General features: G+C 43.9%; 1 protein-coding gene across 5 annotated transcripts in view; it reads right to left on the reverse strand.

Moving 5' to 3' along the window:
- Nucleotides 1-17,230, reverse strand: part of KDM4B (lysine demethylase 4B) — a 124,459-nt gene that overhangs the window by 81,537 nt on the left and 25,692 nt on the right. For 3 of the 5 annotated variants that reach the window (XM_053463557.1, XM_053463548.1, XM_053463574.1), the window contains exons 3-5: nucleotides 13,009-13,184; nucleotides 12,335-12,449; nucleotides 5,778-5,971 (exon numbers count right to left, since the gene is read on the reverse strand). In XM_053463557.1, coding sequence (XP_053319532.1) covers nucleotides 5,778-5,971; nucleotides 12,335-12,449; nucleotides 13,009-13,184 — 485 coding nt within the window. The remainder of the gene's footprint in view (nucleotides 1-5,777; nucleotides 5,972-12,334; nucleotides 12,450-13,008; nucleotides 13,185-17,230) is intronic. The other 2 variants (XM_053463566.1, XM_053463581.1) reach the window with 2 other exon arrangements.

Genomic DNA, 17,230 nt, shown 5'->3' on the forward strand with positions numbered 1-17,230 from the left:
TAATTTTTACCTGATCACTTGTCAGTGACATTTTAAATCAATGATTATTGATTGGTCCGCCTGCTCAATGTCAGTGGCCTAAACATGTCACTAACAAGCCTGAAAACTGTCAAAATACCCTAGTTGAACACCTTGACTTGTCTGCTGTTCATAAACATATACTTTTATGGGGTAATTTACAGTGTGGGGGGGGATTCCAAAATGTCCCAAGTGGGATATGGGCCCAGCAAACCAATTCCTGAAAATGTGTGCATGTTCTAGTTTTGGCCTCATGGCTTCCTCAAAAATGCATGAACCATGCATGTGAGGCCTTGTTGGAATCAGGGGATGTTGGTGAACAAAATGTGGTGTTTTCTTCCACTGTTGCACTTATGTGTGCAAGAAATTAATTGCAACACTGAAATGTATGGCGGGAGGCCAATCAACAGTGACTGCAGGGAGCACGAAAGGGGCCGGGCCAATCGGCAGTTTCCTATAGCATCCACATGGCTCAGGAACTCATCTGAGTATAAAATATATATTTGGGCTGCTGAAAGTTAGGGTGGGGGTTAATTTAGGGGCAGTTGTGGTTGATGGGGTCTTTAGGGTTAATTTAGGGGCAGCTTGCCACTCTGCCCCCAGATATGCCTTATACCTCCTATATGCCAGAGATTCCACTGTGCCCCCTGATATGCCACTGTGCCCCCGATATGCCTTATACTCCTTATATGCCAGTGATATGCAACTGAGCCCCCTGATATGTCTTATGCCCCCCTGATATGCCTAATATCGATATGCCTTATACCCCCTATATGCCACTGTGCCCCCTGATATGCCTTATAACTTCCAATATGCCACTCGCTCCCATTAGTGCCTTATACCTCCCTATATGCCACTGTGCACCCTGATATGCCACTCCGCCCCACCCTGAAATTCATTTATACTCCCTGATTCACCACTCTGCCTCCCCCAGAAATGCCACTCTGCTTCCCTAAAATTCATTATACCCCCATACACCACTCTGCCTCTCTCCCTCCACCCATACACCATTCTGCCTCTCTCCCTCCACCCATACACCACTCTGCCTCTCTCCCTCCACCCATACACCACTCTGCCTCTCTCCCCCCTCCCATACACCACTCTGCCTCTCTCCCCCCTCCCATACACCACTCTGCCTCTCTCCCCCCTCCCATACACCACTCTGCCTCTCTTCCCCCTCCGATACACCACTCTGCCTCTCTCCCCCCTCCCATACACCACTCTGCCTCTCTCCCCCCTCCCATACACCACTCTGCCTCTCTCCCCCCTCCCATACACCACTCTGCCTCTCTCCCCCTCATACACCACTCTGCCCCCACACCACTCTGCCCCCCCATACACCACTCTGCCTCTCTCCCCCATCCCATACACCAATCTGCCTCTCCCCCCCTCCCATACACCACTCTGCCTCTCTCCCCCCTCCCATACACCACTCTGCCCCCCCATACACCACTCTGCCTCTCTCCCCCCTCCCATACACCACGACTCCCTGGTGTTTTGTGAACCTCCGTTGCTGACAGGCACTTTCACTGGAGATTCATAGAAGCCTCAGCGTAAGCGAAGAGGAGTAACGGAGGCTGTCTGTGCGCATCGCGCAGACCCCCACCAGCTGACAGAAAGGATGATGCTCTGCAGGAGACCTCGATTCTCTGTCAGCCTCCGTTACTCCTCTTCACTTCCGCTGGGGCTTCTACATCATGTAATGCTGGCGCTGCATCGTAGGAGCCCCAGCGGAAGTGGAGGGCAGAGACGGAAGTTGTCTGTGCGCATCGCACAGACACCCACCGGCTGACAGCGAGGGGAATCCAGGTCCCCTGCAGCATTGTGGGGGATCTGGATTCTAGTGTTATAATCCGATCTCTGTTTGAGGTCGGATTGTATAAAGAGAGGAGTTTTTCCAGAGCTTTTGCTCTGAACAAAACCTCTTTTTATAAAATCGATAAAAATCGATTCAACTAATCGATAATGAAAATTATTGATTATTATCGATTAGTTGTTTCAGCCCTACTTGAATCTGAATTAAATTTTAGCCCTTGTGTCGACTTACCATCCACTAAGCAGCCAATCTGTGAAAAAATTCAATCCTTGCCCTCAACTAGGCTAACAGACCATTCGTTCCCAAAATACCTTGTACAATATGAATTTGAAGCCATCTGACCAGCCTGATTACTGCCTGTTTTTTTAAACCATTAGCTTCCTGATTGCTTTCATCACCACCTGCCTGAATGATCTACTGCTTTTATGATAATATTCTTAACACTGTATATTTATCATTGCTAGAATGGCATTCAGCCAGTAGTAATCAGCACATCCTTAACACCATTTCTTACAATTTCCTATTGCCCATTTAAACATTTCTTATCCTCTGGGTCCAATGCATATAAAAATCTCTTCTTCCCCAACAAGAGCCTCTTGTTTTTTTTACTCAACAACTGTCAAATCCCTGACTTTGAATACTTTAACCCCTTCGTGACAATGGCCGATTTTACTTTTTGTACCCTTCGTGACAATGGCCGTTTTAACATTTCTGCGCTGCTCGTGTTTAGCTGTAATTTTCTTCTTTCCCGTTTACTGAACCCACACACATTATATATTGTTTTTTTCAGGACAAGAAGGGCTTTCTTTAGATGACATTGTTTTGATCGTATCATATTATTTACTATTAAAAAAAGTATAAAATATGGTGAAACATTTAGAAAAAAATGACTGTTTCTAACTTTTAGTTGAAAAATCTTTTACTCATCTATAAAAGGTAATGAAAAAAACTGCTAAATAGATTCTACTATTTGTCCTGAGTTTAGAAATACCCAATGTTTTTATGTTTTTTTGCTTTTTTCTACACATTATGGGGCAATAAGTACAGGTAGCGTTTTGCTATTTCAAAGCCATTTTTTCCAAATCTGGTAATTCTTCCCCCCATGTGCCATTTGGGGTATCTTTGAAGCCAGCCAATGCAATTTACCCCATCAAGTCATATATTTTTGAAAACTAGACAGCCCAGGGTATTCCAAATGCTAGTATTTTAACCCTTTCCAAGCACTAATTCTACCATCAGCCTTTGTCAAACTTTATGGTAGTAATTTTTTTGCATTTGTTTTTTCACACACATTTTACTTCAGGTATGAATAAACAGGTTCTGGTATACGTCACTATCATAAAACACCCCAATATGTGTTCAGCAACATCTCCTGAGTACAGCGATACCTCACATGAATGATTTTGGCTGGCTGTTTGGGGGCAAAAGGGCCACATTTGGGACATGGGCCGCATTTTTCAATGTTGAACTTTGGCATTTGGGGATCCGCTGCCCATGCCCTATTTGGTACATCTTTGAGCCGGGCCATTTCAGTGTGCCCAACAAAACCATATATTTTTGAAAACTAGACACACCAGGGTATTTTAAATGCTGGTATTTTAACTCTTTGCATGCACACATTTTACCACCAGAATTTTTTCAAAGTTTGCAGTAGTATTCTTTTGTGTGTATTTTTCCCCCACACACCTACCGTATATTCCGGCGTATAAGACGACTGGGCATATAAGACGACCCCCAACTTTTACAGTCCAAATATAGAGTTTGGACTATACTCGCCGTATAAGACTACCCCTCTACCCAGCGTACAACAACCAGCCAATCACGGCAAGCGATGTACCTTACCGGTGATTTGCTGGTTGATTTGCTGACATATACATACATGCACTGCCCTTACACACACACACACACACACACACACACATATATATATAATATATATATCTATATATATATCTACACATATGCCTGTCCATACATACACATTTATCCACTGCCCTCACCACACACCCCTGCCTTTACACACACATGTATATGTATATGTATATGTATATATATATATATATTCACACACACACACGTATGTATATATATATATATATATATATATATATATATATATATACACACACACACACACGTGTGTGTGTGTGTGTGTGTGTATATATATATATATAGATATATATCTATATTTATATATAGATATATATATCTATATCTATATATATATATATCTATATATATATATATATATATATATCCCCCCTTTGTCCCTTTCTCCCTTTCTCCCCATCTCTTACCTTATCTTCTGTCTTCTTTCTTCCATCCAGTTGTGGGAGCCCGAAGTCTGGCACTTCAGACCTCGGCTTCCCTGCTCTCTAATCACTACGCGCCGGCTATTGATGCCGGGCGCCGGGACATGACGTCATCCCTGCGCTCGGCATCAATAGCCGGCGCCTAGTGATTAGAGAGCAGGGAAGCCGAGGTCTCAAGTGCCAGACCTCGGGCTTCCCTGCTCCCTCATCACTACGCGCCGGCAATTGATGCCGGGCGCCGGGACATGACGGCATCCCTGCGCTCGGCATCAATAGCCGGCGCGTAGTGATTAGAGAGATTGGTGGCTTTGTGGGAACCTCCGGCTTGGTAAGTACCCGGCGTATAAGACGACCCCCCACTTTTAAGAAGATTTTTTGGGGTTAAAAAGTCGTCTTATACGCCGGAATATACGGTATGTTATGTATGAATTTATAGCTCCTGGTATATGCCGCTGTCACACAACACCCCAATATGTGTTCAGCAACATCTCCTGAGTACAGTAATACCCCATATGCATGGGTTTGTCATTTTTGGGGGGAACTTAAAGGCCACATTTGGTACGTGTGCATTTTTCTAATTGGAAATTAGATGTGTGGCCATCCTTCCCCCCGTGTTAATTGGGACATTGTTGAACCCGGCCAATTCAATTTACCCCATCAAATCATACATTTTTTTAAAAGTAGACACCCCATGGGCATTTAATATGCCAGTACTTTAACTCTTTCCATGCGAGAATTGTTTTAAGCTAATGTGCTAATTTTAGGACTTGCTCACAAAAATATATTTTTTATATATATATTTTATTTTTTTTGCCTTTTTTAAAAAAATAATTAAAAATCTTTTTTCAACTTGAAGGTTCCCCTGATAGTGACATCAGTGGGAAATTATTTTTACATTTTACTGTTTTGTTTACTATTTTTTTCTAATTATTATTAAATTTTATTTTTTTATTTATTTTTTACTAATCACACTGTGATTAGAAAGCTGGGCTCCATTGACTTGCATGGTTGAATGCAGTACCTGTATTCAACCTGCAAGTGGAGCCAGAGTTCTCTAGAGGGTCTGGAGACCATCTAGCGAACTTTTTCACCTTTATTGTTTTTTTTCCCGGGCCGCCGCCATCTTGCAGATGGCGAAGATCACTGGCAGCTGCGGCTGTGACCGCTCTCCGGAGCGGTCACAGTCCATCCAAAGTTAAGTATTTGGTGTCGCTGGATGCCTCCTGATCGAGGCATTCCAGCGACACCATTTAAGTTTAGGAGGTGATCGTTGATCGCCTCCTAAACGCTTTTAAAACGGGCGTCCGCCGCCATACAATGTATGGCGGTTGTTGACGCCCCGGGGAGGGGCCAGACATGGCCCCTGGTGCCGATCGTGGCGTTGCTGAATGCCTCGAGGTCGATGCATTACAGCAACGCCGTTTGGGTGCAGAAAGTGAACGTAGATCGCTTTCTGCACCCGTTTAAAGACGTGCCGGTTCTGGCACGTCATTTGTCATAATCGACTTGTTTTTCGTGCCGTGCCAGAACCGGCAATTGTCATTAAGGGGTTAAAAAACCTTTTAGATTCTCGTCTGTTTTTTTTTTTGTTTTTTTTTTTAAAGATTATCAGTATACCACAAACCACTTACCAGGATTTTGGTTCACCAAAATGGAGATAATTGATGCTGTATAGGTCCATATCTTCTGTGTGCCACGCAAACGTAGTCTTCCACATTCCAAAGTACAGGTATGGTGTATTTACTCCTTCAATGATAATTCCACACTCATGTTCCACCATGTCTAGCAAGGTGTTCAACCCTGAAATGTTCCACAGGTTGATATCCTGTCGATTTGGGGGACAAAGAAGGAAAAAGATGAAGAAATGGTACAAAGTTTAATAAGTGACTCAACAATGACAGCCACAATATAATACAGGTATATATTTATCGTCCATACATTTATATATACCGTATTTGCACGACGACCCCCCAAAATCTAAATATTAATTTAGGAGAAAAGAAAAAGCCTGACTATAACACTACCGTATAGGAAAAAAAGTTTTACTAGTAAATATTAATTCATCTAAGCTATTTTTTCATATTTAATAAAAGCTATGATTGAGAAAAATATTTTTTGTTTTTATTTCCTTTTATTTGCCAACCTGCCCCCCCAGTTATGCACATCTGCACCCAGAAATGCCTTATACCCCCCATATGCCACTCTGACCTATGATGTGCCTTTTAATCATCTATATGCCACTCTGCCTCCAGAAATGCCTTATACCCTCCTATATGCCACTGTGCCCCATGATATGCCTTTCACCATAAAAATCTGTTCCTCTGCAGGTCAAAATATTAGGTAAATATAACACTACATGCCATATTACAGTGTCTTGATTTCTTCAACAAAATAAAGCCAAAATTGAGAAGCCATGTAAGAAAATCTAAGCACACCATTACTACTTCCATAGGAATTAAGAAGTAGCAGACATGTGTGGTTAAGTGTTAGCAGTTTGCTGATCTGGAGCATCCAGGTGTGTGTTAACACAATGCCAAGGAGGAAAGACATCATCATTGACCTTAGAGAAGCAATTCTTGCTGCTCATCAATCTGGGAAGGGTTATAAGGCCATTTTCAAACAATTCAAAGTCCATCATTTCACAGAAAGAAAGATTATTCACAAGGGGGAAGCATTCAAGACATTTGCCAATCTTCCCAGCAGTGGACGTCATGTGAAAGTTCATGACAGATTGAACAACTCCGGTTTATTTGGAAAGGTTTCTCTCTAAAAAGAGCATGGCAACACATCTTAGGTTTGCAATGTAGCATCTGAACAAACCACAAGACTTCTGGAGCAGCGTCCTTTGGACAGAAGAGTCCAAATTGGAGATGTTTGGCAAAAAACAACCAGCATTTAAGCACAAACACCTCATATCAACTGTCAAGCAAAGTGGTGGAGGGGCGATGTCCCACAGGACACGGGAACCTTGAAGTCATTGAGCTGACCACTATCTCCTCTGTATACCAAAGTATTCTAGAGTCAGATGCGAGGCCATCTGTCCGACAGCTAAAGCTTGGCCAATTGGGTTATGTAGCAGGACAAGGATCCCAAGCACACCAGCAAATCTACAACAGAATGGCTGAAAAAAAGAAAAGAATCAAGGTGTTGCAATGGCTCAGTCAAAGTCCAGACAGCAACCTGATTGAAAAGCTGTGGCGGGACGTTAAGAGAGCTGTGCAATAACAAATGCCCGCAAACCTCAATGAACTTTAGCAACATTGTTAAGTAGAGTGGGCCAAAACTCATCCACAGCAATGTGAGAGATTGATACAGTCATTCTAAAGCCAATTACTTTAAGCTATTGCTGCTAAAGGTGGTTCTACAAGCTATTGAATCATGGTGGAGGTGAACTTAGTTTTTCCACACATGGCTTCTTCATTTTGGCATTATATTTGTTGAATAAATCATGAAACCGTGTATTATGTCATGCAGCATTGTTCAACTGAGGTTGTATTTACTTAATTGTTAGACGTACTAAGGAATAGATGATTGTTATGATGTCCTGATATGTAAAACCCTAGAATTCAAAGAGGATGTACTTTCTTTTTCACACAACAGTATATACAGTATCTTACAAAAATGAGTACACCCCTCACATTTTTTTTATTACATATCTTTTCGTGTGACAACACTGAAGAAATGACACTCTGCTACAATGTAAAGTAGTAAGTGTACAGCCTGTATAACTGTAAATTTGCTGTCCCCTCAAAATAATTAAAAACACAGCCATTGTCTAAACCTTGGCAACAGAAGAGTACACCACCAAGTGGAAATGTCCAAACTGGGCCCAAAGTCTCAATATTTCGGGGGCCACCATTATTTTCCACCACTGCCTTAACCTTCTTGGGCATGGAGTTCACCAGAGCTTCACAGGATGCCACTGAAGTCCTCTTCCACTTCTCCATGACCACATCACAGTGCTGGCAGATGTAAGAGACCTTGCGCTCCCCCACCTTCCATTTGAGGATGCCCCACAAATGTTCAATAGGGTTTAGGTCCAGAGACACGCTTGCCTCACCTTTACCCTCAGCTTCTTTAGCAAGGCAGTGGTCATCTTCGAGGTGTGTTTGGGGTCGTTATCATGTTGGAATTCTGCCCTGCGGCCCAGTCTCCGAAGGGAGGGGATCGTGCTCTGCGTATGTCACCGTACATGTTGGCATTCATGGTTCCTTCAATGAACTGTAGCTCCCCAGTGGTGGCAGCACTCATGCAGGCCCAGACCTTGAAACTCCCACTACCCTGCTTGACGGTTGGCAGGTCACACTTTGTACTCCTCACCTGGTTGCAGCCACACGCTTGACACGTCTGAACCAAATAAGTTTACCTTGGTCTCATCGGACCACAGGACATGGTTCCACTAATCAATGTCCTTAGTCTGCTTGTCTTAAGCAAACTGTGTGCATCATCTTTAGAAGAGGCTTCCTTCTGGGACAACAGCCATGCAGACCAATTTGATGCAGTGTGCGGCGTATGGTCTGAGCACTGACAGGATGACCCCCCATCCCTTAAACCTCTGCAGCCATGCTGGCAGTACTCATATGTTTATTTCCCAAAGACAACCTCTGGATAGGACACTGAGCATGTGCACGCAACCTGTCCGGTGAAACCACTGTATGGTATTGCCCACCGCGCTGCAGCTCAGTTTCAGGGTCTTGGTAATCTTCTTATAGCCTAGGCCATCTTTATGTAGGGCAACAATTCTTTTTTTCAGATCGTCAGAGTTCTTTGACATGAGGTGCCATGTTGAACTTCCAGTGATCAGTATGAGAGCGATAACACCAAATTTAACACACCTTCTTCCCATTCACACCTGAGACCTTGTAACACTAACGAGTCACATGACACCGGGCAGGGGAAACGGCTAATTCGGCCCAATTTGGACATCTCCACTTAGGGGTGTTGTCATGATTAACTCATATGATGTAGTGGATGCATGGAATGGTAATCCAGCAGAGGTGGTTATTTCCTTTGAGTTAGCATTCAATGGGTTAATCTGATGTTGATTTAAATGTGTTTCTTTGTGCATGGCCTCTGTATCTGTTCTGGCAAGAGGTGTCATCTTCCCAGGACCCCTGTGGAGATTCATGGCCCAACTGATAAGGCTCCTGGGTTATAAAAATTCCACTACTAGCATAAGTTGAGGGGTTTTCCATCACCTTTACCCCACCATAACTTATTGGTAGATCAAAGATGGAAACCAATTCTTGGAAAAGGTGTCATAATTGGTCATGCGACCAGAGGGGTGTTTTCTTGCAAAAGAGCCTGATTTAGGGGCAATGCACGATATACTCTGATCAGAACAACATCATAAGAAACCATCTGGACTTAAGGAGTTTCCACAGGACTGCTTATTGAAGAAACTCGTGAGTAAGGGTCCTGTGTTTATGTCCCATTGTTTTTAGGAACTGTTTGCCTGTTTTATTTTTCTTTGTAATTGTGGCGGAGAGAGTGAGAGAGAGATATGAAGAGAGAGAGATATGAAGAGAGAGAGATATGAAGAGAGAGAGAGAGAGATATGAAGAGAGAGGGGGAGAGAGAGAGAGAGAGATAGATATGAAGAGAGAGAGAGAGAGATAGATATGAAGAGAGAGAGAGAGATATGAAGAGAGATAGATATGAAGAGAGAGAGAGAGAGATATGAAGAGAGAGAGAGAGAGAGAGAGAGAGAGAGAGAGATATGAAGAGAGAGGGGGAGAGAGAGATAGATATGAAGAGAGAGAGAGAGAGATAGATATGAAGAGAGAGAGAGAGAGATAGATATGGAGAGAGAGAGAGATAGATATGAAGAGAGAGAGAGAGAGATAGATATGAAGAGAGAGAGAGAGATAGATAGATATGAAGAGAGAGAGAGAGAGATAGATATGAAGAGAGAGAGAGAGAGAGATAGATATGAAGAGAGAGAGAGAGAGAGATAGATATGAAGAGAGAGAGAGAGAGAGAGAGAGAGATATGAAGAGAGAGAGAGAGAGAGATATGAAGAGAGAGGGGGAGAGAGAGATAGATATGAAGAGAGAGAGAGAGAGATAGATATGAAGAGAGAGAGAGAGAGATAGATATGAAGAGAGAGAGAGAGAGATAGATATGAAGAGAGAGAGAGAGATAGATAGATATGAAGAGAGAGAGAGAGAGAGATAGATATGAAGAGAGAGAGAGAGATAGATATGAAGAGAGAGAGAGAGAGAGATAGATATGAAGAGAGAGAGAGAGAGAGATAGATATGAAGAGAGAGAGAGAGAGAGATAGATATGAAGAGAGAGAGAGAGAGAGAGAGAGAGAGAGAGAGATATGAAGAGAGAGAGAGAGAGAGAGATATGAAGAGAGAGGGGGAGAGAGAGATAGATATGAAGAGAGAGAGAGAGAGAGAGATATGAAGAGAGAGAGAGAGAGAGATAGATATGAAGAGAGAGAGAGAGAGAGATAGATATGAAGAGAGAGAGAGAGAGAGATAGATATGAAGAGAGAGAGAGAGAGAGATAGATATGAAGAGAGAGAGAGAGAGAGATAGATATGAAGAGAGAGAGAGAGAGAGAGATATGGAGAGAGAGAGAGAGAGAGAGAGAGAGAGAGAGAGAGAGAGAGAGAGAGAGAGAGAGAGAGAGAGAGAGAGAGAGAGAGAGAGAGAGAGAGAGAGAGAGAGAGAGAGAGAGAGAGAGAGAGAGAGAGAGAGAGAGAGAGAGAGAGAGAGAGAGAGAGAGAGAGAGAGAGAGACACACACACACACACACATCAGGCTGTCCTGATAAAAGTCAGCAATGACTGAAACGTCAACTTTGTTTGAATAAAGAGAAGTTGTTAACTTTAAGACCTGGAGTGCTGACCATCCTTTGAGAGTGCTTTGTATGGAAACTGCTGGTTACTAGCACCAGGCTTGGAATATTTGGAATGGTGTGCAATGTGTCACGACCTCCCATATACTGGCACTCACCGCGGAAGTTATTCCACCTGGAACACTACGACCAAAGGAGGAGCCCCTGGCAGCAGCACCCCAGGATTTAGATGATCCGAACAGCAAGGAGGCCAGATAAGGTAGGTATAGGTAGAAGATACGGAGTTGGCAGTACAAGGTATAAGGCTTAGCAAAGACTGGATAGCCGAGGCAGGATACGGACACAGGAACACAATAAGCCGTGGTCGAGATCCAGAGAGGGTAGTCAGGTAAGCCGTGGTCGAGATCCAGAGAGGGTAGTCAGGTAAGCCGTGGTCGAGATCCAGAGAGGGTAGTCAGGTAAGCCGTGGTCGAGATCCAGAGAGGGTAGTCAGGTAAGCCGTGGTCGAAATCCAGAGAGGGTAGTCAGACAATCCGAGGTTCAGCAACAAGATCAGCAAGGCACAGTACAAAATCAGCAGGCAAAGAGAGGTCAAGCAAGCAAAGGGTCAAAAACAACTGGATGTAACTCAAAACACAACCGAGCATAAAGACCACAACAGGGTAACTGGCTAGAGAACTTCCTGACTTTTAAATCTGGCGCCAGAACCTAACCCCGCCCCTAAGATGACATCACCGCTGAGGCTCCAGTCGGCCATCCAAACCACGCCTCCAGTTGCGTGGTAACGAAATGCTCCTGCCGCGAGGAAGGGACCGCGAATAGGTAAGTTCCCGACTCCGGGGGTCTCCACTGCTGCAGGCAGGCTGCTGTAGTGAAGTAGGAAGATCCCCGGAGGACGCCCTATATGCTGTGGAGCTCGGGGGATCACAGGCATCAACCTGCCTGTGTCTGCCGAGATCCGCGTCTGTGCCCCTAGACTTCGGCGCCCGGCGTTCACAGGCATCGGCTTGCCTGTGTCTGCCGGGATCCGAGTCAGTGACACGCAATCTCGGAGCCCGGCGTTCACAGGCATCAGCTTGCCTGTGTTTGCCGGGAACCGAAACCGCGACCCGTGACCCCGGAACCCGGCGTTCACAGGCATCGGCATGCCTGTGTTTGCCGGGACCTGAGGGTGCAGCCCGCGATCCCGGAGTTTGCCGTATACGGGCAAACTCTTGCCGGTACCGATATATATATATACAAACACGTGAGGGGTGTATATGTACAAACACGTGAGGGGTGTACTCCCTTTTGTGAGATACTGTACATACAGAAATACACTCACAGTGGCCAAGGAAAGCATGATGTGCTGCTGGGGGAAGATGAGAAAAGTAACTCACGCTATCATAAAGGGATCCGCTAATATCTGCACCATATATCGGGGACACAAAAGTCAAATTCTTCCAGTATTTGCGTTCCAAATCATCAAAATCTTGATGTCGAGGAGTACAGTACCTGGGAATACAAAGAAAATTTGTCATTTGTATGTACAAGACACATTTTCAATAAGATACCCCTCACTGTGTACTGGCAAAGGAATTAATAAGGCACTACCAACTGATGCAATTAAATACAGTTCAGATCTAGCACCACAGAAGATATCCATAACAAGGGTTACTGTACATATGAACGCACATCTCTTTAGACACACACACACCAATTTCTAGCAATATTTTACACTGTACATTAAATATATATATTTTTCATTTTACATGTATCAGGGCTTTTGTGTGGTTTTAGGTTTTCTACAAAACCATAAATAGCAAGACATTAATGGGCCTTTAAACTTAACTGATCTAAACCAATATGATTTATACACCGACTTAAAGAAAATTGTGGCTCCTTTTTGTACAAAGATATTCTGATAAACATAAAAAGAAATTAGTCTCTTTAATCAGACAAAATTACACCTCAACCAGCAATATGAAACCTTCAAAAACTAAAACAATTGTTTTCTACACAATCGCAAGTTGCCAGAAGAGTAAAACTTGCACCCAGTTTTCCCATCCCTCACTTGTCACTGTTTGCCAATTTCCGGTACTCCCCCACAGTCATAGGTTTCTTCTGGATGTTATATTGAGTGAAGAGTCCAGACTGACCAGTCACCACTTGCTGAATTGGGGCTGGGATCACCATTTCATCCAAGTCATCATAAGTCCGTCGGGGGCGCCACTCCTTTGGAGGAATCACCTGCAGTGTTAGATTGTCTAATATCATCATACGTTTTACTTTGTTCATAAGGTGTGCCGAAATTCACAAAAATAACTTATAATGCTTAACCTGTCTTAATTTAAAATGTGCCATTTTAGCATCATAATTTATTTTAAAAAGCCCTCAAAAATATCAAACCGTTGTTTCTCTTTACCATAATTTAACATTTTAAGTTTTCCTGCACCCATACAAAATTATATTTAGTTTTTTCCATCAACATTTTGATGATCCTACATTTAAAAACAAAATCTAACATTTTACAATGAAAACGGTCCCCAAACAAGTTCAGTTGACCAAAATAACACAAAATATATTAATGTGTCTTGAATTTGAAAACCCTAACTTTTCCCGTTGCCTTTTCCAAGCTTGAAATTTTCAAATTTATTTTGTGAAGCGTACATCTCAGTTGGGACTGTTTAGCAGCCCACAATACCCCACACAAAAGTACAGTATTGGCTAGATTATAAGATGTACCCTTAAAGTTTGGTGCTATTTTAAAGAAAAATTTATTCGTAAAGAAAAAAACACGTTAGTGGAAAAGTAAAACGGTATTTTATCTAATGAACAGGAACACATGTATTAACATTTTTTGGTATCTAGTATACAGTCAGCATAGGATATATACAAACAGAAAACCAATAGCCATTGTATGCCCCCCCTTAATTCATAATGCATCTTACTTATAGATATGCCACTCTGCCCCCCAGATATGCCCCTATGCCTCCTGATATGCTTTCTGCACCCCTGATATGCCACTCTGCCCCCCCCCCCCGACTTACCAATGCATCCCCAGACTCCCTGGTGTGTAGCGGGGGCAGCCAGCGGACATCTGCGCAATGTGCATGGACAACTTGTGCTGCTGCTCGCCACTTCGGCCAGGGGTTCATAAAAGCCCCAGAGGAAGTGCCGGCAGCAGCGGAGGTTATCTGCTTGCATCACGCAGACGTTCATTGGCTGCCAGAGAGGAGGATCCTCTACAGCACTGCAGGAGACCTGGATCTTCCTGTCTGCAGCCGGTGAATGTGTGCACGATGTGTGCAGACAACCTCCGCTGCTGGTCGCTTCTTCTATGGTGAAGCACCAGAAAGTCATGTAACGCTGGCGCTCTGTCATAGAAGCTCCGGCGGAAGTGCCGGCAGCAGCAGATGTCATCTGCGAAGGATCCCCTGCAGCTCTGCGGGGGGACCTGGATCCTAACCCTGCTGTTTGCCCGCAGCAGGGCTAAATGGAAAAGAACAATTGGGTTGAGGTCAGGGCTGTGTGTGGGCCAGTCAAGTTCTTCCACACCAATCTCATCCAAGCATATCTTTATGGACCTTGCTTTATGCACTAGGACATAGCCATGCTGGAATAGAAAAAGGCCTTCCCGGAAATGTCCCCACAAAGTTTTCCAACTGCATAGCATTGGTCTTGGTATCCTAAAGCACTAAGATTTCCCTTCACTGGAAGTAAGAAGCCTAGACCAAGCCCTGAAAAACAGTTGGCACAATGCAGTCAGGGAAATAACTTTCTCCTGGCATCAGCTAAACTTGCTCATCAGACTGTGAAACAGAGAAGCGCGATTCATCACTCCACAGAACACACTCCCACTGCTCCAGAGTCCAGTGGCACTCTGCATTATACTCCATTATGCAACGCTTGCATGCAGCTTCTCGCCCATGAAATCCCATTCCACTAAGCTCCAGCCGCTGACATTGCTGATATTAATGCCCGTGGAAGTTCTGAACTCTTCAGCTATGGAATTAGAGGAGGCACGCCAAGCTCCTCAAAACTCTTTGACCTCACTCTGTAACTTTACGTAGCCTTCTGCTTCATGGCTGAGTTACTGCTGTTCCTAAACGCTTCCACTTTCCAATACCACAGTTGACCATGGAATATCTAGCAGCAATGACATAACATGTTCAAACCCCTTCAGGACAGGTCTTTATTCAGCTGTGACTGCCCACTAATTTAGTACACCCCCACAAGTTATATATATTGGTTTGTTGAAAGTAGGGCTTTCTTTTGAAATATATATAATCATTTAATACAAAAAGATCACTCATTGCAACTATATGTCAGGGCTCGGGTAAGCAGGTCAGGCAGGAGCACAGTTGCAATGGATATCAGAGGCTTAGATTTTACCCCACAATGCATCATTACCAGGAGGAAGGTACAGACAGACCAAATGAAATGCAGGCTCAGACAGGGCACATGGCTAAAAGCCCTCACACAGGCACTGGACACACGGCAGGGAGCCCTCAGGAAAGGCAGACTTAGTCAGGCCAGCCGGTTCACAATCAGAAAGACGATATCAAAATCCAGGAGCTGTGCCGGGTCAACATGGGCAGTAAAAGAGCCAAATTAGGAATCAGGGAATGAAGTCAAAAGCAAGCCACACCAGAACGGGTAAATCAGAAATGCTGCTACCAGGAGAATGAGGCCAGGCTAGGGTGACTCGGGACAGTGCTGTAATTCCCAGGTAGCCTCAATCCAGGACAATACATTGTCTCTGAATTGAAACAGCGTCTTTTTTTGACAAAGAGGAGAGAGAGGGGCCCCAAGCCGTCACTCAAGAATAAGTTTTTAGCAACCGCTCGGTACTCCTGCACCGTGGCAGAGCAGCAAGACAAAGGCTTTGCACTTCTACTGCAGGACCTCTACAAGGTAAGTGAACTACAAAGGGGGGAGAGTGTAGATAGTGAGAAAGGGGGAGGTAGAATATTGAAATAAAGAGTGTGAATGAGTGAGAATGAATGTGTGGATGCAGTGTGTGAATGAGTGAGAATTAATGAATTTGTGAGAATGCATTAATGAATAAGTACATATTACGTAGTTAAAAACGCATGTTATATGTAATATACACACCTGTGTGTGTAATCTCATGTGCTTCATAGTGTGTCCCTAAATGGCAGACATAAAACATGGTCACCCTAGGTCAGGCAGTAAGCAGATAAACTGCAATGCAAAGGCTCAGAATGGAGGAATCAGCAGGTATTTAAGGGGGACAGATGCACCCAGGTAAGCAGATGCAGCTGCTCAGGTCATCAGCATATAGGTTAATGGTTGTTCTGACAGGTGACTTATAGAGTAGGGTGACCAGACGTCCTCGGTTTCCGGAGACAGTCCCCAGATCGAGGACACTGTCCCCTGATACAGGGCAGGATTAATGTTCACTTCCGCAGGGGCCCTGCAGCTTACATCAAGGAAAGCAGTAACCCAGCGGAGTCACATGACTTTACGTAACATAATTCCGCTCTGACCCGGCTTTCACTGGGAGGGCAAGAGTAAGAGAAACACAGAGGAAAGCTGCAGCCCCTGCGGAAGTCTGCAAGCGGCAACGGGAAATCTGCAGTTCCGGTAAGGGGGTAGGGGAGGATGTATGAACGAATATGCGTGATTGACGGAATTAATGAGTATCTGTGAATGATTAGTATCTGAATGAATGGTGTGTGTGATAGCACGGATGTGTAAGTGGGGGGCATGGCACAGGGAGGCTGTAAGTGATGTGCATGTATTGGCTGCTTGTGCATGATAAGAGAGTGTGATCGCGGTATTCAATATACCGTATTTGCTCGATTATAAGACGACCCTGATTATAAGACGACCCCCAAACCTGAATGTTAATTTAGGAAAAAAAGAAAAAGCCTGATTATAAGACGACCCTCTAGGAAAAAAGTTTTACCAGTAAATGTTAATTCATCTAAACTATTTTTTTTTTAATAAAAGCTATGATTGAGAAAAATATTTTGGTTGTATTTCCTTCTATTTTCCAACCTGCCCCACAGTTATGCACATCTACCCCAGAAATGCCTTATACCCCCTATATGCCACTGTGCCCCATGATATGCCTTTTAACCCTCTAAATGCCACTGTGCCCCATGATATGCCTTTTAACCCTATATGCCACTATGTCCCATGATATGCCTTTTGACCACCTATGTGCCACTCTGCCTCCAGAAATGCCTTATACCCCTATATGCCACTCTGGCATTTAGAGGGTTAAAAGGCATATTATGGGGAAGAGTGGCATATAGGGCGGTTTA

The sequence above is a fragment of the Spea bombifrons genome, chromosome 1, assembly GCF_027358695.1.
Source record: "Spea bombifrons isolate aSpeBom1 chromosome 1, aSpeBom1.2.pri, whole genome shotgun sequence".
In the NCBI taxonomy this organism is placed as follows: domain Eukaryota; kingdom Metazoa; phylum Chordata; class Amphibia; order Anura; family Pelobatidae; genus Spea; species Spea bombifrons.